Consider the following 23,332-nt stretch of genomic DNA (forward strand, 5'->3'; position numbering starts at 1 on the left):
GTACAAATGTTGACCAGTCTTTACTTCATAAAATTACTGTCAAAATATTGGAATAATTTGGTCCAAAATGATGCAAAATGCAGTGTTTCTTATCAGAATAATAATGACAAAAAGACACAGCCACAGCTTAAACCTTCAGAAAGAAAAAAAAATACAAAAAGTGAGAAAACTGTGATTGAGATCTCAAAATATCATCATCTTTTGGCAAGATCATCCAGCCCTGGTTACCCCATATTCAGTTATTGAAAATGAAAAGACAAAGAACTCAAATCCATACTGTGTTTGTGTCATCATCTTTGTGAAAGGGTAGGGCACAACCCAAGCGAGAACTCCCAAGATTCTTCAATAGATCCAGGAAAAGAGGAGTAGCTTGGTATTTTTTCACCGTTTCTAATGTTGCCCATACCTTTACCAGAAACCACAGTCGATATTGTTCAATGCTATTGTTGAATCAATAGAAAATGTAATTTTGAGCTTCACAAAAAAAGAACTATGTCAGACACAGTATTGCATTCATCCCTGTGTCAGTGATCAGGAACGTTTGGCCATGGCGTGTCATTTTATACAGCAGCAGTGACTATAATTGATGTCTTTACAGAGGACCAGAGGTACTTGTATGAACATGTGTTGGTCATATGTGGATACATTAGAGCAGGCTGCTTCATCTATAGACTTCCCTTCCCCTTACTTTTTCTATAAACCGGTGTATTGACATTATAAGATTTTCTTTGGATTCGTCTATTTTAGATGAGTATATATATATTACCCAGACATGCACATAAACTCGCTACTAGAAGAGGCATATTTTTAGTTTTTATAGACTGTGGGGAAATGGTGTCACTAACACAAATGAGCTGCTCCACTGTAATGACTTCACACCTCAAAGTGGTAAAATCCCCAAAAACATTAGGACTTTCCACTTTCCTAAAATATCTGCCCCTTGAATAACACCATGCTCTTCCACTTGTCACCACAATACCTACAGTATGTCAGCGGTTAGGCAATTTCCCCTCGGTCACACATCTCTATGGGTTATATTTGCATCAACAGCTTATGTGTTTAAGCTTGTAACGTCTGCCTTGGCTCACCTCTGAAGAATGTCCACTGTTTACTTTTACATGTCTATCTGTGTAACGCAAGTACAAACACAGTGTGTGTCAAATATAAGAACGAGTTTGAAGGGTGGTTCCTAAAGAGCTGTTGATAATAATGATTTCATATTTACTTTTTTCCTTTTAGCTATGATCTTATCTTTGCTGGAGGACCAGAAGAAATACTCAGGAAGTTCCAACAAGCAAATAACAAAGTCATTTTTGCTGCGGAGGGGCTGATTTGGCCTGATAAGCGACTAGCTGACAAGTACCCCTCAATCCGCAGCGGCAAGCGCTACCTCAACTCTGGAGGTGGGTTCTCAAAATGCAAACACAATAAATTAAAACTCTTTACCAGATAAAATGCTCAGTCGTCAAACATCTACTGGGACGCTACAGTAGAAACACTTCGCAGTAGATAAAAGCTAAAATCACATTCATCTACAGTGTCATGAAAAAGAAATTGTCACTCCTGCCTTTTTACTTCATTTCTGTAAAATGGCATTGAGAAATATTCTATTTTTGTTTGGGTAGCAGTAGTACTTGGGAAACCTGGGTGGAAACCCATAGCGGCTTTTGGTATGTATGAGTTTATACATTCCACCATCAGCTGTCAGAGTCTGATGACTTGCAGGCCTTTTTCAGGGTGTTAAGCAACACTGCAGTCTCACTGTTAAAGAGAGGTGGACCACCGTTAATGAACAGCAATATGCTGAATATTCAGCTTTGAAAAGAGGAACCAAAGGCGTTCTATTATTATTTCTTTTTATTATTATCTCCCAGTGTAAACTAGCTCTCAGTGGTATTTCCTGTCCAAAGGAAAAGGAGGGGTGAGCCTGTCATTGGAAATTTCACCGCAGACCATGTTCCTTTTCAGCCTTTTCTACATTTTTCTCTCCATCCTTTTAGGGATCTGTCAAGTCTGACAAATCTTTTCATTTATAGTATATTCTATATTAATTCTAGACTTCACTTGGTGATTCAAAGCAAATACCCCGTGGATGACAACAAGATGAGACGTTCTTGAGGAAGAAGTATTGAAAATGTGGGCTCATTTGTTAAAGAAAGGGACAGTGTGTTCTGATCAGGCGCCAAACTGCATGGCCAGCTGCATCCTGCCATTCCATCCAGGACACTGAATTACTGCTTTCCTTGTGGTCATCAGCTTGGTTTGACCTCCCATATAGGAGCCTAGCTTTCTTGGTCTGATTAGAGACTGTTTTTAGCATTCATTGTCATTGACATGACATGTGGATTTGTCTTGGCCCCCCGAATGTGCCGCAGTTTGTGTTAAATTGCAGGTTTTGTTTGTGCTCATACAACGGCCGCCCTGAGTAACCATTGAGATGTGTTTTATAGCAACTGGACACTTGCTGCGTCTCAGAGGGCACTGTGTCCGGGAATGAAATCAAGACAGAGGACGTCTGTGTTTTGTATTGTCATGGGTGTTTATTATAGCAGACACACAAAAGGTCACTCACTTACCAACCTAAGTATGATTTATGTAAAAAGAAAAGATTCCAGGAGGTTGAGGAAGGCTTGCATTATACTTCCAAGTTGTATTGTTTCATGCTTTATCTCTTGAAACATTGTCAGCAGTATATTGTTTACTACATTCTGCAGAGTAGCAGTGGCAGATAGTATTTTTCCCAAGAGGGCTAGGTCAGAAAGTCACGCACTTCCAGTAATTTCTGGCATCTGCTGATTTCAAAGCCATGATTTTGTGGATAAGCTACCGTCAATATGATTTGCATAAAATGCCATGACTTTCTTTGAACGTTTTCTTGGTCCTGCCATTTAGATTATGTCATGTCTATCCAGTGACTTGTTTACAGTGTCTGAGGCTTTTTTGTAAATGATGGGATGCAAAAGAGCACACACCAACAACATAGCCAAACCCTGCAATCTGCCACTGTGGTCAGTAACTTTCAGCAAGAGCAGAAAAAAAGGGGAGACAGGAATACTGGAGTCCAGCTTGTCATGAGAATATACATTTGGAGGGAGTTGGAGTTTCTCACATAGCGCTACAAAAGTTGAGCTGCACACTTTCCCAACCTTCAGATTACAGACTTTTTACTGCCCATTATTACTCTCCTGTCTTTCTGTAAATGGTAAAGTACGTCCCAGCCCTGTACTTGTGTGCTCAGGATCATTGCCAAAAATCACACTTTTTAGACTGAGGAGCCAAGAGACGTAATTGACACCAACAGTCAGCCAGCTGTATATTACCTTGTAAACGTCTAGTCTGTACTTTACTGCTAGAAGTGCGTTTCACACTTTTTTTTTTCTACGTGTAGGTATTATCGGCTACGCCCCATACATTAACAGAATTGTTTCACAGTGGAGCCTCCATGACAATGATGATGATCAGCTCTTCTACACTAAAATATACCTGGATCCACTACAGCGAGTAAGTATCTACGACATACTAAACTCCAGGCCAGCATGTGTACTATTACTACTAAGTCCTAGTGAAATACTTCTTAACATGAGCAAAAGAGTTAGAGCAGGGGTGTCAAACTCATTTTAGACCACGGGCCAGATTCAGCTAAATTTGATCTGAAGTGGGCTGAACCAGTAAAATAATAACATAGTAATATATAAATAATGTCAACTCCAAAATTTTCTCTATGTTTAAGAGCGAAAAAAGTTAATTTACATTATGGAAAGGTTTACATCTACAAACTATCCTTTCAAAAGATGTGAATAACATGAACAAACTGAAAAAATAAGTATAATTTTAACAATATTCTGCCTCAGTTTATCATTTACACATGTACATTATAACTTACAGATCACAGTGGATCTACAAACACATAAAACATTGAGTAAGAGGCAGAATCTTGTTAAAATTCTACTTACTTCTCCCAAGACATTTCAGGTTATTCACATTTTTTTGCAAAATTATACTTTGTTTTAGTGTAAATACATAAAAATATTTACATTTACAAAGAGAAACATTTGAAGTTGTCATTATTTATATGTCATTATGATAGTTTTTTACTGGTCCTGCCCAGTTGAGATTGAGTTGTTCTGAATGTGGAACCTGAACTAAAAGGATTGTTAATATCTTAGTGTAATTTTCGCATTTCACAAATTCATCCCAAGGGCCAGACTGGACTCTTTGGCGGGCCAGATTTGGCCCCCGGGCCGCATGTTTGACACCTGTGAGTTAGAGAATATATACTGAATGACTAACTATTGTTTCCATGTTTTGTAGCAAACTCTCAATATGACTTTGGACCACAAGTGCCAGATTTTCCAGAACTTGAACGGAGCTGTTGGTGAGAAATCAGACATTGGATTTCAGAATTCAATCTCCTGCTCATCTGTGTCTTATTTTAGAAACTTTCATTTTAACATTGAGTTTTGTGGTGGGACTTTTCAGTAACAAAGAGCAAATTCCAGTTGATAGATTAAAACAAACATGTGATCGCATGCTTTAGGATTAGAAATTTACTCTTTAAGTATCCAACAATTGCACCTCCTGATGTCACAACGAACCATCATAATCTGATCTGAAATGTCTTTTGTTCCTCTCTTGGCAGATGAGGTGCTTCTCAAGTTCGGAACAGACCGAGTGAGAGTTAGAAACACTGCCTATGACTCTCTACCGGTGGTTGTCCATGGCAACGGAAACACCAAAGTGAGTACGAAATGATGCCCTCAGGCACGTAGTATTTTTATAGCCTACTTATGGTACAGTAGAGATTCCTCTGAGCTAATCACCTTCATCTACAATACTTGTCTAGGTCTGAATTATTGACCTGCTTTACAAAGACATCCCTTAGGCATATGGCTTTGAGATTCCGTATCCACTAAGGTCACTAAAGACTGTTTTGCGGTGATTAAAGCTACACACATTGACAAAGGATTTTGAGGAAAACATATGGAGGAGAGTTGGCAAAAACTAAACTGTAATCCTGGCGTCCATTGTTCCTTGCCAGGAACCCTGGTCGGCTCATTATTCAATAAATGAGAGGAGTCTCGCCAAAATGAACCCAGAATTCTCCTGTCTCCTTCAGTTTCTCTACACCACGACTCTCTGTACATTAGAACGACAGACTCAGCAAACAGGATATCCGTATGATACTACAGTCACCACATTATCTGAACTTATTTCCTGGTATTTTCCTTCCCTTACCCCTTCAGTCTCGCTCTGCCACCAGCCGCCTGTCTCTGGTCGTACTTGGTAATGAACCAAACCAAACTGTTGAGTCAATCCTCCCAGAGGCCTCGACACAGGAGAAGCTCCAAGTGTGGATCACTGAAAATAGGTCCACAGCAGTGGTTTCTACTGTCGGAGCTTCCCAACTGGATATCTGAATATAAATGTAGAATTTTCCAGCTATCACGGCAAACTTAATTTGCAGGCCTGATCTTAATGTTAATATTTGTAATAGGCTTTGTTTCTTTTGGGTTCAGTCTGAGCTCAGAGCCTTATGACTTGAATTTTTTTTCGTATTCTGATATTAATCTTCTGGAGCACACATAATTCCTGCTATTCTTACAGATGTACTTGAACTACTTGGCCAACTACGTCCCCAATGCATGGAACTATGAACACGGCTGCAGCCACTGTGATGATGACCTTGTGGACCTGTCTCAGTTAAAAGTAAGTGCTTCAGATAGAGTCATTTTATTCCATTTTTAAAATTGTTATAGTGTGTGGAAAGTTTGCCTTTAGCCACCTCCCTGTGGACATAAGAAAAGATCAAGTGTAATCAAGTCTTCAAAAGTCAACCATCCATCTATCAGTGCCTGTCTAGACAGTAGGAGTGGTGCCCAGCTTGTCCAGTTTCACCAGATAAGCAAGACTGCTGGTAGCGTGTACACTCCCATTCCAACAATAACAGGGTTACGGGCCCGCTGGTCCTTTTGGACCCTTTTGAAAGAGCACAAGTGCCAGGGAAACTACTTGGGGAAGAGGAAGCACTGCACTGCTGTGGTGCAGGATATGGCTTCTGGGGTTTTCAGAAGGGCTCATTTAAAGGGGTGTCACTGTCGACCAGGCTGCCTTTTAGTGGGCTCCTCAGTATGGGTTTATCCACAACAGTAAGTTATAGTGGTTACGCTGAAAATTTGTCACAGAGTTCAGCCAAGGCTGGGGATGTATAGACAGCAGGAATGGAAGGCAATAGGAAATATCTCAGGCTGTGTGGCTACATCTGTCAACAGCCTCAACAGACTTTGTTTCTCTGACAAAACTGAAGCCAGTGCGAAGCCTATTATTGTTGTATTTATGTGTTGAATCCACTTTATGCAAATCAACTTCACAACAACATGGAACGTCACTGACAGAGTCTGTATGTTAGTGTTTCTCAACCTTTTTTTGAACAAAGGCCCACTAACAGCATCATGAACCTCCTGCCGCCCCCCTATCCCCCAGAAAATTTGGGACCCGGGGTGGGGTGATGGGGTATGTTATTACCTCCACCAAGGAGGTTATGTTTTTGCCGGTGTTGGTTTGTCTGTCTGTGTGCAAGATAACTCAAAAAGTTATGGATGGATTTGGATGAAAATTTCAGGAAATGTTGATACTGGCACAAGAAACAAATGATTACATTTTGGTGGTGATCGGGGCGGGGGGCACAGGGCCCCACTGATCTGCCTTGGCGGAGGTCTGCGCTCTCTTTTCTAGAAAAGCACTTGGAGAGCGCAGACCTCCGCCAAGGCAGATCAGTGACCCCCCCACCCCCGATCACCACCAAAATTTAATCATTTGTTCCTTGTGCCAGTATCAACATTTCTTGAAATTTTCATCCAAATGCATTCGTCTGTGCTCTCCGAGTGCTTCTAGTTTGTGATTTTTTTTTCCCCCTCCTGTCCTGTGCTCACACACCCCGGGAGAGTGTCCACCCCCCCAGTTGAGAACCACTGCTGTATGTCATTATAGTGTCACAGTGGTTAATCCCTAAAGAGTTGCTGTGATCCCACAGGTTCCATAAATAAATGAGCTTCAATAATTCAACTAGAGCTGATACAATACAAACCCAACTGCATGAAAGACACTTCTGAAAGCAGTTTGCACTGACCTTCTACAGTGAATACAGAAAAACACAGCTTCTGAAAACATTTCATTCCTCTGTGCCACTCAATGTGTTTGGGAGGGAGACTTCTAAAGATCAGGTCATTTGGAAACACTGGTCATGCTGTGTCCTGGCTTTTCTTGATTGGGTCGACCTCAGCCATTGGCAGTCCTGCTTTCTTTATTCTTTGTGTATTTTGGTTTCATGCTTGGGTTTGGGGCTTTCACAGAGCTTGTTGATGTTAACACACAGAGGCCTAATAACAACCAGACAAAATCAAGTTCATAATGTGTTTTGCGCTTGTGTGCTTCAGTAAATATTTTGGTTCTACCTTTCTCTGTCGTTTTTGACATTCTTCTGCAAAATACCCAGTGTCTGAAACAATTTAAGTTCATTGGCAAGATGTATGAGATGGGTTCCCCTTCTGGTGCCAAAAACACAGTCATTACGGAACTCGCAAATTAGACGGTTCTGCGCAGATCCTTTTTCATCCCTGGCCCAGACCTTTTCTGTGAACTGGTCAGGAGGATCACAAATCCAGACTGAGCTGTGTGGGCTGCAGCTGAGAGTCATGGGAAAAAGTTTCCTTCTCGCTTCTTCATTTTTCTTTATTCTCTTCTTTTCCCTTAGTGTCTGAGTAATCAGCTTGTATACTGTCCTCTCAAGAGTGATACGTGGCTCTGTGGTATAGTTGAAAAGCAGTACACGTATGCAGTACTTCTTAATGTGCTTATGTGCTGGGACTCTCTTTGAGTCTGCTGGCCTGGTCTGGAGAAACAAATGTGCAGGTTTTTTACACAGCTTGTGAATATGTGAATAACAGTTCAAATATAAACCAAATATTTTAACACAATGGAGAAAAAAGTAACATCACATTCATTAATAAAAGGTACTTTACAGCAAAGAAAACTCTCTCCTCCTGAAGAACGTTTGTAACAACTACAGTGTTTGCTTATGTCTGACGTGAAATGTCAAAGACGTCCATGATTTATATTAAAGTGTTCCATTCCTCGGCTCCATTGTTTGACATACTTCTAATTTGTGTTTTCTCTTATCTAAACAGGAATACCCAAATGTGTTAGTTGGAGTGTTCATCGAGCAGCCAACTCCTTTTCTCCCTGAATTCTTCCAGCGACTTCTGACCCTGGATTATCCAAAGGATAAACTCAAAGTTTTTGTACACAACAATGTGAGCAAATACAGCTGCAGCTGCAACTGAGACACTGCTACATCTTCACCATATACACAGCTACTTATTTGTGGCTTCTAATTCATTAATACTGACTCTTTCACCAGGAGGTTTACCACGAGAAGCACATCCAGAAATTCTGGGAGGAGAACAGGAATGCGTTCAGCAGTTTCAAAGTTGTGGGACCAGAGGAAAATCTGAGCCAGGGAGAAGCCAGGAACATGGGCATGTATGTGTCTGCTGTGAATAGAACGCATCTCTCATAGAAGAGAAATGATTAGATAACACTGGGTTACAAAAAAATGTTTTCTGCAAGTTGTCTAGGTTTTTTCAACTGAATTAGGACCATTTTGCACCGCTAAATCCAAAAATGACATCTGTTTTTCCTCAATCAGGTCAGGTTTTTTTTGCTAATTTGATTTTGAAAAATTTGATCTTCTCACAAAATTGATGACATTTTTGTGACTTTAATTGAGTGAATTGATTTTTTATATAGTTCTCACCCAAAATAGGTTTTAAGAGAAAAAAAAAAAATTCTAACAGGATGTATTTATTAAGTGTTACAAACTGTAGCAGAATATGTCAGGCTTATTTTTGCAAGATCTTCTAGTCGAAGCCATTTCATTCACCTTTAATATTAAAAAAACAATCATAAATTGGCAAAAGTAAAATCTTCAGAACTCGGTTATTGCAAGAAATATGAAAGAATTTTGTATCATGTGATATGAAAATGCCCATAAATGTAAGCAAAAATGTTAAAAAGACAATATGTAGCATAGTTCAGAAAGTTGACCTGATTGAGCTAAATTAATGTGATTTTTGGATTCAGCACACCAAAATTATCCTAAATCAGCTCAAAAAACTTAAACAATAAATTTGTTGTTGACCAGTGTTATTAGTCTGGAACAATCAAAAACAAATGTACAGGGTGTCCCAAAAAATGTATACACACTTTAAATCAGTGTTTCCCAACCTTTTTGAGCCACGACACATATTTTAAAGCAGAAAAATCACAAGGCACACCACCAAACAAAAATGTCACAAAAAGTATATTTATTGAAATATAATGCAAATCTAGTCTCAATTTACTTACTCAGTGTAAAACCTGGACCTGTTTAGTTGAACACAAAGCTGATTTTCTTGCAGGAATTGAAGAAGGACACACACGAAGATCTTCCTCAACAGCTCTGAGTGTCTCTTTTTTCGTTTTTATAGCAGTCACGCTTGAAAAGCCCACCTCACATAGATGGAGAAAGGGAACAGAACTGAAGTAGCTTTGTTTGCCAGAATGGGATATAATAGTATAATGAAGGCATACCCCCCCCAAACCTCATCTGTGAGCCCATGGGTAACCCGCTGATCCATGCATCACTAGAGAGGGGGGCTTTATCAACAGAATGCACTGCATCGGAGCCGGTTCACTTTCACTTTGCAAAGGGAAACAGGAGACGGTTGTTGTAGAGAGGATCACTGGCACATGCAGTCATACATATCTAAATCCCACCGCTCATTTAGAGTACCAATCAGGTGATATTGGGTAATCCATGGCACACTTATATGCTGAAGCACAGTGGTTAGGAAACACTGCTTTAAATAATTGTAAAGTAGGTGTTTATTAAAATTCATTTAATTTTCAAAATGTAATAGAATTTACAAACATCATTTTATTGTTTTGTCACCGCCTGTTCTCAAACTGACGCCCGTTCTGGTCCAGACACTGCTGACAACGCCAAGCAATGGAATCGCACACATCACCAAACAATTCCTGTGGTATTTGCGTGCATTCACGTTCAACGGCTGCTCTCAATTCAGCGACTGTTGCAGGTCTCATAGCGTAGACTTTGTCTTTTAGGTATCCACGTAAAAAAAGTCTAGTGGTGCGAGGTCTGGTGAACTTGCCAAACAGGTGGAATGGACAGAGGGGTTTCGTTGAATACCCTCCACGTTCACCAGACCTCAGTTTGAGAACAGATGGTGACAAAACAATAAAATGATGTTTGTAAATTCTGTTATATTTTGAAAATAAAATGAATTTTAATAAACATCTACTTTACATTTATTTAAAGTGTGTATACATTTTGTCGGGACACCCTGTATATGTGAAGTTTCTCTAAAGATCAAATGGAAGACTTCTGTTCCATAGTACAGTCTTGCTGATGCAGGTTGGATGAGACCGTTTCCCCGGCAACTGTGATAGGCCCTCCTGGTCTGTTTACCTCAAATTAATTTTCTATTCTTTTAATATATGCACTATGGTTGGAGTATTGTCAGTTTAATATAATGCTCTCCAGCCATACCTCACAGGTGCTAGATGTCTCCTTCATTTTTCCTCTTCCTCTTATTGCGTAGCGTTCAGCCACAGACTGTTGTCATGGCAGTAATTCAATCTGTGAGCCCCCATTATAGAGATACTATCAAAAGTACATCATGCCTAAAAGCATTGGTCAAGACCCACCCTATAATGAAGGAGTCTAAGGTTTATTAGCAGCCTCTAATCTTCTTAAAATCATTTTATCTACTTGAAGTTTAAAGACAGTCAGTGAGAGTCTGACTCTGCAATTTACACTGACATCTTATATTTAGGAGCTGATAAATTCTAACTCATGACTGTGATTGCATCCAAGTACTTCATTGACTATAATCTGCTCTGGATTGACTGATCACCACTTTCTCTGCCCTGTCTGTGTTTGGGACCGCATTAGGGATCTTTGCCGCAAGGATGCCGCATGCGACTACTACTTCAGCATGGACTCAGATGTGATGCTCACCAACAGGCAGACGCTGAAGCTCCTCATCGAACAGAACAGGTAATCATTCAGTAGCAGGAACAGTAGCAACAATGGAAGTCATTCAGCACACTTCCATGGTAGATGTTGCGACCTACTGAATGTATCCCTCAAGTGGCAAAACCACAGGAACATTACAGCAGTGAATGAAAGTTTAAAAATAAGCCGCTCTGGTTTTCCTGTTTTTGCCTGGCCACATGGAAACACTGAATGGTCTATTGGAGAAACTCTGAAATGCCACTTTGCATTATACAAAAAACAAACATGCAAACCCTTTTATTCTCAACTGCAGCTCATGATTGGGAAGAAACGGTCCTGTAACTAGTTGTCAGTGTGGCTGTGGCATCGCATTGTGACCTGTTAGTGGCATGCAAAGCAAAACCCTTCGGGGATATTTAAAGACAGCATGGGAATTCTCTGTTTGCATCAAGGCTGTGGGAAGAAAATGCCTGCATTTTAACCAAAAAAAAAGATTGCATCATGGTATATAGCATCCATTTGCATCCATATAAACCAACATTTGGATTTATGTCTTTATTATTTCCGGGCTGTCAGACTAATTTTATATAAAAACACATTAACAATCCCTTTCATTGTGGTTTGGGTTTGTAAGACTAAACACCAGCTGGGAGCAAAAAAGTATTTCACTTGAATTGAGAGAAAACGACCACACAGGGTTAAAAAAAAACACAAGCTTGCTACATCAACTTGTACTTACTCGCCTTCCGTCCAGTATGATGTATGGGTATGGTTCGCGTTATGCACTTCGAAAATCTGTTGCGTACTTGGCAGTGATATATCTTTCTACAGAGAGGTTGATCTTTTAGATGCAGCACGCTGGTTCTACAGCGAAGCGCCTCAGTACATGAGGTGGTTCGCTGTCTGTGAGATGTCACTGAGTTTTATCTACTCTGACAGAATTACCATCTTTCCACTCTGCCTTCTGCTTCTCTACAGAAAAATAATTGGTCCCCTTGTCACTCGTCACGGCAAGCTGTGGTCCAACTTCTGGGGAGCCTTAAGTCTGGACGGTTATTACGCTCGCTCAGAAGATTATGTCGACATTGTACAGAGGAAACGTGTGTAAGTCACCAAGCTACATGTAGGTCAATGGCTTTGCATTTTTATTCGTACGTCCACATTTTAGCGTCTCTGAGTGTTCATGAGTACAAATGAATCACCATCCAGTTCCCATCTATGTTTAACTAAAAGACTACTTTATATGGAGCTCCATTCTAAATGAATCCGTCTTTAAGCCACAATCGGAGCTGACCAGATTTCCAAAAAAGCATCAAAGCCTGAGGCGTGAAAAAAGCTTTAGATGAATATAAACTCTTTTCTGACTGACTCATTTTTTATGTGTTTAAAAATAAATTGAAATAGCGCCCAGATGGCACAGAGGGATAAACACTCACTCGCCACAGGAGAAACCTAGATTTAATCTCCCATGAACCGGTGGGAGGAAGACAGTGAGGGATCCACTCCCTCGCTGTTGGTCAGGCTGCCTGGTTGGAGAAGGATATGATTTGGGGAATGCATGAAACTATGGTCCAACAATAGGAAATGACCAAGATGAAGACTAGAATGTAAGCAGGTCTAGTCAGTGGAAATGGCAAGAAAAAGAAAGAAAATTAACCCTGAAAGACCCAGTGCTACTTTTGTGTCAGTTCCCAAATGATTTTTCCTATCTAATTAACCTTTCTTAAGTGATTTATCACCATTTATAATAATATTATCTTCTGAATTTTGCATTTTTTCAGTGAAAATCAGGTATTTCCCTATATTTAGTTGACTGATCATTATTAAATGAAAGTTTAAAGTTTAGGGTTATTATATCAGAAACAGAGAAAACTGAAGAAAAAGGGACTTTTTTCAGCAAATATATCATTAACTGAATATAGAACAAGTGTCTCCATCTACTGTTATTTATCAGACTTCATTGGTTTTACTGGTGAATTGATGTTGAAGAAGATAATAACCTTTCCTTTATATGTATGTGGCTAAAATATAACGATAAGTACATCAGGTTAGATTTAGCTGAAACAGTTATCCAGAAGGACCCACTGTGACTTGAATGAATTTTTCTCTCTATTTAACCTTTCCTTAGTGATTTATCTCTATTTATTATAATATTATCCTCTGAATTTAGCATTTTTTTCTAATGAAAATCATCCAATTTCCTATGTTTAATTCACTGATCATGTAGATGTTCATAAAACGTCAGAGTAAAATCAAAGGTTATTGTATGAAAACAGAAAAAAACGGAAGAAAAGGTGACTTTTTCAGTACAATATAGCATAAACTGAACATAAACTAAGTGTGTCCATCCACTGTCATTGATCCAACTCCATGGTTTTTACTGGTGAATCAATGTTGTAGAAGGTGACAGTGTTTCCATGTTCACTACTGAGCCTCTGAACGTCCAAATGGGTCATATCTGATGACCATGAAATGACGAAAAATTGTATTTTACACCAATTAATTACATATATTGATAGAATTAGTGGATCAATATGTATTTAACATTTTAGATCAGCTGATACGTTTGGCTGCTGACAGTGGTTTGGGGCTTAAAAACAACAAAGAAACTGTCAATAAAAGTGTATCTAAAGCTCTAAGTTACTCTCAATAAGTATTTTTCACATTTAACATGATTCTTACTTGTAGCGTGCAGTTCCCTAACAGCCCCTAGAACACGCCTTTACCCATGAATGACCTGTGAAAGAAAAACTTCCACGCTCATTCCAAGGCAGCACATTTTAATGAGTCCTACAAAATGAGAATGTATGTTTTTTTTTTTCTCCCGTGTTGTTTCTAGGGGTGTGTGGAACATTCCTTATATGGCACATATATACCTCGTCAAGGGCAGTGCCTTGAGGAATGAACTGAAAGAGAGGAACTACTTTGTTCTGGAGAAACTGGACCCAGACATGGCTTTGTGTAGAAATGCCAGAGAAATGGTAAGAAGGCTAAAACTCAAAGATGTAGAAATTCAAGAATAATATGTAGAAATATCTTAACCTGTTAAACCCTGACCATATTTTCAGGGAAAAACGCCTAAAAAGACATACCCAAAGTAAATGAAGAATTACTTCACAATAATAAGGTTGATATGGATGTTCTTGGTGTCTACGGACATTTAGAGACCTCACAGAATCTATTCCCTTTGTCTAAAATATTGTATCTATTACTATGCCTGAGTAAACTGTAACAAACTAAAAGAGAAATTGGATTTTTTTTATCCTCACCTGTTTTTTTTTCGGCTGGATTGACGATGATATGCATAAATTAATTGTTCGTGTCAGAGATTTTTAATAGCGTATATTTCACCCCACAAAGATTAAAAATCATGTTTGAACATTAAAGTTTGCACTAAAATACACTTTTGATGTACTTTTATTAACATTAGGGTCTAAACTTTGAGGAAAAGTTGAAAAAAAACATTAATTGTCCTGATTTATTATATTTTTATAGTAGATGAATATTAACCCTTTCATGCATAGTGGTCACTACGGTGGACAGCTATTCTACAGCTGTTTTGTAGTATATTCATTGATTTTGTTTTTCTTTTCTTTTAATTTTTTTTTTTTTTTAACACATATCTTCATTAAAGTTTTAAGACAATACATGTCTTTTCTGACATGAATTGGTATCATTATGTAGATCTCTCCTGAGGATAAACCCCCAGAATCACAAGCCTTCTCCACAGTTTTCACACAATTTATCAGTAAATACATGTTTCTGTGCATCAAAAATTAAACATGTGGTGTCCAGCTGAGTGGATATTTTTGCAACTTCATGAAAAATAGGTTCATAAGAATTTTTTTGGTCATTATTACTTTTTTAATGTATTTTTATTTATTTATTTATTTTTAATTATTTATATTTTATTTATTTATTATTTTATTTATTTTTCAGAAGAAAATTTTCTATCACATTGTTTTTTTCATGCCTAAAGAGGAATAAAAACACTCGGGAAAAAATTTTGATTAAGGTTCCCATAATTCGTGCATGAAAGAGTTAATATAATTTTTTCGGCCCACGGGCGGGCTGATAGGGCTAAAGGGGTTTTAATTAAAAAGGTGTCTCTGTTAAGAGCTTTTGTAACTAGATGAAGAGACATTTATACTCTGATATTGAATGTACATATTAAAAGAAATAGTGCTGTTAGTTTAGAAATGCACTGAACTTTAACCGTGACAAAAGTCAACAGCTCGGATGAAACCAAAGAAAAAACACTGGCAAGTATATATGGTTTGAAATGTCTTCGTCTGTCACCAAGGCATGACCTTCTTCTGTTTTTGATGGCCTCTGTGGTGCATTCAGGTTCTCTGCTCCACTTGTATTGCATCATTCATCGCTTTCCTCCAGTGATTATTGTCATATGACCACAGACAGTGCAACCAATTGCAATGCCTGGCTGGCTAGCTGACAAAAGTTGTCTCGTCTGTTTCGTGTTTTTCCTTTCCACTTCGAGGCTTGTTAATTGTTTGTCAAGCTGTGCTCATGTCACTGACGTTTCACCTGCATTCAGCACTAAATAACCGCTATGCCTGATCCAAACTTCGTGTACTTTTGGATTGTGTGTTTTCTACCCCAGCATGTGTTCCTCCCATGTTAACCCACAAAAACATCAGCTTCAGAGGGAATCTTGCTCCTTTTTCATGCAGGCGCATTTTCTCTCCTCCCAAGTGGCTATGTATGTGACATATGTATTTCAACTGTCACCCTGTCTCTTACTTTGAAACAGTTTATGTTATCATATTTATGTGATGCTTCTGTTTTATTTTAGACCAGTCACAGAGAAAAAGACTCCCCTTCACCGGAATCATTCCATATGCTCAGGCCCCCAAAGGTCTCCATTTGTTTTGATTATTCTGCTTTGGAAAACATCTATTTCCAATCAGTTAGCTGTCAGAAGTTGCTTGTTTTATGGGTAGTGAAGTATTTCAGATTATGTAGATTGTTTGGAATGTGCAAAGATTTGATTAATTTCATTGACTTCTTTCAGTCATTTGAGTTTCGTAAATATGACAAATCAAAAGCTTAATGTTTTATTGTAAGTTTGTCTGAGCATAAATATAAATATTTCAGATTAAACCAGTGTTTTTCAACCTTGGGGTCGGGACCACACGTGGGGTCGCCTGGAATTCAAATGGGGTCATCTGAAATTTCTAGTAATTGATAAAAATAAAAATAGAAACTTACTAATAAAAAATATATGGTGAGTTGAGAGACAATCACAAAAAATAAAAGACATGACAAACTGTGAAGCTGAAACTGAAGCACTGTGGTACTGTTTATCTTTCAGATGCTGCAGCTCTTTCATAATTCATAGTTTAAGTTATTGTTTGTTCAGTATTAATTGTCAGCCTTGTAAATCCAAGCTGGACTGACTGTACATATCCTGACCAAGGAAAATAACATTCTCACTTTGTGCAGTAATCTACACCTGGCTTTACTGCCTCCGTCCATAATAATATACATTATATAGACTAAATGTCATCTAAAATTAATGTTTATTTGCCACATAGTGTAGCAAACTATTACATGATCAAAAACAAATTCATTTCAGTAAAAAAATGACTCCGTTTTGTATGTCTGTAGACCTGCAACCGATTAGTCGACTAGGTCAAGTCAATGCAAAACGTCCCGATTCGATTAATCGACTTGAATTGATTGAAGGGAGATATTTTATTGCAGTTTTCCTGAACTGAAGCTTCTTTGTACGACACAATAAGCGTCCGTGTGAAACACAACAGTGGAACCAATGTTTAACAGCAGAGAAATGAAGGAAACAAAGCTTTGATTCAGGAGAATTGTGGTTGAATGATTTTTTGTTTATCACTTTGAGTCGATTGATCGGTTGCAGCTCTAAATGTCTGGGGTCGCCAGAAATTTGTGATGTTAAAATTGGGTCACGAGCCAAAAAAGGTTGGAAACCACTGGATTAAACCATTACATTTTTATAGAAAAAAACAAACAAACAAAAAAAAACACTAGTTCAATATTGGATTGCTGTCCAAGCTGCTGCCTGTATCTTCACAAAACAAATAGAAATGTCTGGCAACTCTTTGGAAATTGATGTTGACCTTTTTTTTTTTCTTTGTGATGAGTTTAGGCCCAAAAGCAGATACTTATCAAACTTAACGACAAATTTAGTGAGAGAAAGACCTTTGTCTCTTATCGTGTTTTTTTAATCCCACAAAGAGGAGTTGAAGGAGGAGAAAGAAGTCTTGAGAATGAATCCACATGCAAGTCCCCTGTCCTGATGCTTTAGCCCAACAGCCAACCCTCACAGCGAACACATGTAACCAGCTGCTCCCTCTGAACACACTGACTGATCTCAGACTAGGCTCAAACACTCAGACCATCTGGTCTACAACACAAGATGATTACAAGATGTTTTCAAAATTAGTTCTTTGAATATGATACTGACAGATTGCTAAACCTTTCCTAATTCATCTTCTTTTGTCCTCTACAAAGCCTAGTCTGATACTGAGTCCATATCTACCCCCACACAGCAACCCCCCCCCCCCCCCCCCCCCACCACCACCACCCCCCCCCCCCCCCCCCCACACACACACACACACACACATGCTTACTGTAGAGGGAATATCATTCCTGGATTTGCTTCCCAGCTCCCTTCCTGTTCCTAATCCCCCTCCTGTCACCTCACTGTCCTGTTCCCACCAAAACCCTGCAGCCCTCCACTCCCACCACCCATAAATAATCTTAGATTATTTATCTGGCATCTATGTCTCTGTTGGTTCTATCTTCAGATGATGCATTTCATTGCATCGAGTATTTTTTTTCTGCAAGTAAAGCTGTTTAGTAGTCATTTTTATCAGTTTTTTTATGCAAGTGCTAAGCTTTAATGAGTGTTCAAGTCATAAACATATAATTAGAACCTGCAGTGCACTTGTGCGCTGTAGATCTGCATATATTAGGCTTATGTAGATATGAATCTATAATATATCCTGCCTGTGAGACATTACACAGACTCCAGCTTTGTAATGTCTTACAACTTCTGTGAAACTGACTGAACTTTCTCCTGTTTGCTGCAGGGAGTCTTCATGTACATAACAAACCGTCATGACTTTGGGAGGCTAATTTCCACAGCCAATTATAACATTTCTCATTATAACAATGACTTGTGGCAGATATTTGAAAACCCCGTGGTAAGTCATTATACTCACTCATTATTCTGCACTTTTCTGAAATAAAAATAACATTTTTTTCTGACTAGCTGAAATAAAAAGCCGCCACCTCTAAAGGTTATTAGCCATAATGGAAAGATTAAAGATGGAGGACAATTCTGAGATAATGACTTCGGAGTGATAAGACTCCAGGCTGATAAGGCTTTGTGATTTACCACTGTATTTGGCAGGCTGGGACCTGCCCTGTGGGAGAGGGATTAGCACTTTGAGGTATGCGGGTCAGCAAACAGTCCCAAAAAATGGCTACTAATCTGAAATTCTTTCAGGACTGGAAGGAGAAGTACATCCACCAGAACTACACACAGATTTTCACTGAGAACTACTTGGAGGAGGTTTGTATGTTGTGTCTGTATCTTAAAGGGTCAGAGACAGCGAGAGAAAATGACATAATGTCCGTCATAAATCCCATTTTAAAAGATCTGGATATTACATTAGAGTCACTGCAGCCCCAGGTCAGTGTGTAACTCTGGGAGTGTGTTCTCAGTAGTTTCTTTGTGTATGTGTGTGTGTCTATTGCAGCCTTGTCCAGATGTGTTCTGGTTCCCAGTTTTCACAGAGAAGGCCTGTGACGAAATTGTTGAAGAGATGGAGCACTATGGTTCATGGTCGGGAGGCAAACATGAGGTCAGTCCTGTTAGCTTGGTTTCACTGAAAACACTACTGCATTCAACATGCTGCAGGCAGGCATGCACTAAGGATATGACCACAAGTCTTGTATCATTGATTATTATTATTTTCCACATATTTTGATCTGGAGAAAGTGGAATCTGTTAGTGCTTATGGACACAACCTATTTGGCTTGTTTGTTTGTTTGTTTGTTTCAAATTTAAAATCAAAAACTGCAAAGGAACACTAAGAAAGAGGGAAAAAAACATATTCTAAAAGGAGTGGGATGAAGTGAAACTTACATACTCCCACCCCCTTGACCCATCTTTTCTACTGGCCACAAAGTCCCATTTAAGCTCCACAAAATAACTCCAAAATATTAGACATATCAAAACTAAATTCTGTCCAAGCCTAGTTTCATGATATACATTGTATATTGTATATCATGTATATATTGTATATATAATGTAAATATTGTATATATTGTAAATATAATGTATATATTGTATATATAATGTATGTTCATTATTCATAATAGTCATTTAATATAATACACATTATATACATTGCATAATAATACATTATGTATTTTACAATAATATAACAGTGCTAGCGCGTTGACCACAGGTTCTTGATCCTCTGATTCAGTTCATTCCTTTACATTCTTTACTCTCTTGGTAAATTCCACTGGTATTTTCAGTTGAATAGCCGCTTAACTGGCATGTCTGTTTCTGCACATGAAATCTGACACCATGGCAATGTGGCCCTATTGTTTATCTGTTGCTAGGAAACCCACTTCAATGCTGGTTCTATGACTCTGGGCATAGCAACGGGATTAGCCATTGGGAGGCCTCTGTATTCCAAATTATTAATATCTCCCAAAATATTGGTCCTATCAGTGTGCTGTTTACACTAGTCTGTTCCTTGACCAAAAATACATAAGTATGCCAAACTGCAGCCGTCAGCTCTCTACGGATTTTTGATTCCTGAGAGACACAGACAGAGTCCACTTCCCTTTTATAATATAGATTATAAAATAATTGTTTACATGGTAATACACATTATAATAAATTATGTATAATCATATAATATAATACACTTTATATACATACACTAGTACACTATGTATTAATACATTTTACAATGATATAACATCATAAAATAATTATGTTTATATTGTATAATACACATTATAATACATTATTTGTAATTATATGCATATTTGAAAGTAACAGAACTAATTTTCCAATGATTAAAATAATCTTTTTTTAATCATTCATTTAGTTAAATTCTCTTTTATAATTTTCTGTATTTATTAGTACATACACATCTGACACACATACAGACACACTACTGGTATAAAGGAGTACTTGTACACACATGCTTAATTTTATTACTGTCTTCTGCAGGTCCATCATTTAAATATAGCGAAATAAAGGGTTATGATGTTGTGTTTTATGTTTATGGTGTCTAATTCATGTGGCCTGTTTTATGTAGTTTGAAATTGGTAATTAATGTGTCTTAAAGTTTGCCTGGGAGGCTAAATGCGTAGCGAGACTCACTGTGTTTGGGGAAAGGCTGAGCTGGATGGGTCATTAAGCCTCTTGCAGGCAGACAACAGCACACCCTGCGGTTTTAACACACACACACAGACACATCATCATCGTCACTTTGAAAAGTGTGGTCATACACAGGAAGGTGGGTCATTCGTTCCATCGTTAATCACAGTGTGCTTTATTTTCTCTCCTTTTTTTAGGACAAACGGATTTCTGGAGGCTATGAGACGGTGCCAACCGACGATATTCATATGAAGCAAATTGGCTTTGATAAAGAGTGGCTACACTTCATCCGAGAGTTCATATCACCCGTCACATTAAAAGTTTTCTCTGGCTACTACACAAAGGTTAGTGTGGGATGAAAAATAAAGTGAACCCAAACTCTGTTTGCTCAAAGCCAAAAAATGCAGTCTTCTTTGGACCTGTTTTTACATGTATGTAACATACTGGGATGAAACATGAGCCTCTACGGGCTCTTCTCTATTGGTCGTTTGAAACCACTAGCTGTCAGTTTGATGTATTTCCCTTCCATCATCACAGGGTTACGCCGTCATGAACTTTGTGGTGAAATACACACCTGAAAGGCAGGCATACCTGAGGCCACACCATGACTCCTCCACCTTCACCATCAACATCGCCCTCAATAACAAAGACAGAGACTTTCAGGTGAGAATAAAATGACATTATAGGAGACGCAACGTACTGATGTTATAATAGACGTCATCAGATGTTACATAATCCTGATTTTCCCAATTACTTCATCTCCTTTAATAGTATTCTTGGTAACTCTGAAACATACTTTTATACAAGAACAACTGTCAATAGCCATGTTTCCACTGTTGAATATAATTTCAGTTGTTAGTGGTCACAAAATAAAGTCAGATGAAGCATTTTACTGATTGGCCACATCCATTTGGACTTTTCATACTGAAAGCACTCAGAACATTCCATCCATCCATCCATCCATCCATCCATCTTCCAAAACAGTTTGCAGACATATACTTAAACAACCATTCACTCTCACATTCACACCTAAGGAACACTAATTAAACTATTAACATGCATGTCTGTGGAAATATGGGTGGAAAGTACCACCCATATTAAAATTAGCAAAGCAGATATGATGGGACTGACAGATGGTGAAATGAAACAGACTGTTACACTGAATAAAATTACAGATTTCTTTGAAGTTCTTTGAAAATTTCACAAACTGCACTAATGGAAATGTTACTTATTATAGATTTCACGTTGCATTCATGGCTATTTTCTCATTTTTCTTTTTTGTTTCTAGGGTGGGGGTTGCCGTTTCCATAGGTATAACTGTTCCATTGAGTCGCCAAGGAAAGGCTGGAGCTTCATGCACCCGGGTCGACTCACTCACCTTCACGAAGGCCTGCCCACCACCAACGGCACCCGCTACATCGCAGTGTCCTTCATCGACCCCTGAACTTTCCCTTCATAAATTATTCTTTTTGACCGTGCTTTGCTTTCTTTGTCATGTTTTTGTTTCGTTATGTGTTGATTTGTGCCCAGGATGTTTTGCTGATGCATTTTTTTAAAGCAACTGCTTTAAAAGAATAATTAACTGTGTTGAGTGAATCTCTGTCAAACAGAGTGAAAATGAAAAGGTGTGTGACAAATGTTATTTACACGTTAGATACACAAAATACAAGTAAAACATACTAGCGGGGTAACAGGCATCAAACTGCTCAACTATTTATTTCTGGATTTAAAAACAACGTCTAAATATGCTTTTTTATCAGGGTTTTTACCGGGCATATTTAGAACAGCGACGTTAACTGTCATAAATACACACTGGTAGCTTTGCGGGTTAGCTATTTTGTGCTGGCGTGCACATGTCCTATGTGTATCTGTTAGTTTTATTCAGGAAAATGTCACTGAACCTTTGATACTGTAAAATCTCATCTTTGCTACAGTTGCCACTGGTGCTAATTTTCATTCTGTGGTTCTGCGTTTAAGATTAAAGTCTTTTTTTTTTTTTTTGTTAGAGTGAAAAGTGCTGTTGTTTTTCTTCCACAAACAGACATGATTCAGTTTAATATGTGCCCAGATATCTATTTTTGTAATTTAACACACACAAAAAACTAAACAGAATTCAGTTCTGTTTTAATGAAATTCGATATTCTGTTTGTACTTCAAAGGATTTTTTTCTTTGTTGAAATTGGCAACACTCACTGTCTTTTACGAAAAACACTTCTGAAGTTTTTTTTTTTTTCTTGAAAAGTGTGTGAAAGGATTTTGAAATTCAGCAAATGTTTAACTTATTGTCAAAATTTAATAAAAGCTGAATAAAAAAATCAGTGTTTTCTGATTTATTGTCTTTACTTCATTAAAACTAATGTGAGGTCAGGAGTTTTTCAAGTCCAAAACAGTTACGCTCACTATTTCTTCCCTAGAAATCTCTTTAGAAAAATCCGGTCTTCCTCAGAAACTCTCTTGGCAGAAGAATTGCAGTGACTGGAACTGATCTCTCACCACTGGAGACAGACTTCCATTGTATCATCACTGCATCCGTTCACCGTCCAAGTCTGTCAAGTTGTTCTCCACTGAACACATCACATGTAGAAACAATCAGACCCAAGCTGCAGAACTGTGTTTCTGCGAGCAGCAGTTGTGAAGTGCTTAGGGTGTGGTGTGATGATCTACATCAGTGCAAATGTAGTTCAGTTTACCTTAGGGGCTGAGAGTAAACATGTACATGTAACCTAAGGAAAGCTGTACAGATGGGGAATGTTAAAGGCTGATGAAATAACTTTGAAGGAAAGTACAGGAAGGTGAAGCGTACAGAGAGCTTGGGACATATATATTTAGTCTGAATACGATTTATTGAGCCG

General features: G+C 38.3%; 1 protein-coding gene across 2 annotated transcripts in view; it reads left to right on the plus strand.

The window, feature by feature from the left end:
• The window catches only part of plod2 (procollagen-lysine, 2-oxoglutarate 5-dioxygenase 2), a 58,011-nt gene extending 35,213 nt beyond the window's left edge, over nucleotides 1–22,798 (plus strand). The window contains exons 4-20 of one of the 2 annotated variants that reach the window (XM_030123563.1): nucleotides 1,240–1,403; nucleotides 3,389–3,501; nucleotides 4,312–4,375; nucleotides 4,640–4,737; nucleotides 5,605–5,706; nucleotides 8,184–8,309; nucleotides 8,417–8,538; nucleotides 11,012–11,116; nucleotides 12,053–12,178; nucleotides 13,914–14,055; nucleotides 15,888–15,950; nucleotides 18,163–18,276; nucleotides 18,582–18,647; nucleotides 18,835–18,939; nucleotides 20,678–20,824; nucleotides 21,018–21,143; nucleotides 21,769–22,798. In XM_030123563.1, coding sequence (XP_029979423.1) covers nucleotides 1,240–1,403; nucleotides 3,389–3,501; nucleotides 4,312–4,375; nucleotides 4,640–4,737; nucleotides 5,605–5,706; nucleotides 8,184–8,309; nucleotides 8,417–8,538; nucleotides 11,012–11,116; nucleotides 12,053–12,178; nucleotides 13,914–14,055; nucleotides 15,888–15,950; nucleotides 18,163–18,276; nucleotides 18,582–18,647; nucleotides 18,835–18,939; nucleotides 20,678–20,824; nucleotides 21,018–21,143; nucleotides 21,769–21,924 — 1,939 coding nt within the window. In that variant the 3' untranslated portion in view covers nucleotides 21,925–22,798. The remainder of the gene's footprint in view (nucleotides 1–1,239; nucleotides 1,404–3,388; nucleotides 3,502–4,311; nucleotides 4,376–4,639; nucleotides 4,738–5,604; nucleotides 5,707–8,183; nucleotides 8,310–8,416; nucleotides 8,539–11,011; nucleotides 11,117–12,052; nucleotides 12,179–13,913; nucleotides 14,056–15,887; nucleotides 15,951–18,162; nucleotides 18,277–18,581; nucleotides 18,648–18,834; nucleotides 18,940–20,677; nucleotides 20,825–21,017; nucleotides 21,144–21,768) is intronic. The other variant, XM_030123564.1, reaches the window with a different exon arrangement.
• Nucleotides 22,799–23,332: the final 534 nt, after the last annotated feature.

The sequence above is a fragment of the Sphaeramia orbicularis genome, chromosome 20 (assembly GCF_902148855.1).
Source record: "Sphaeramia orbicularis chromosome 20, fSphaOr1.1, whole genome shotgun sequence".
NCBI lineage: Eukaryota > Metazoa > Chordata > Actinopteri > Kurtiformes > Apogonidae > Sphaeramia > Sphaeramia orbicularis.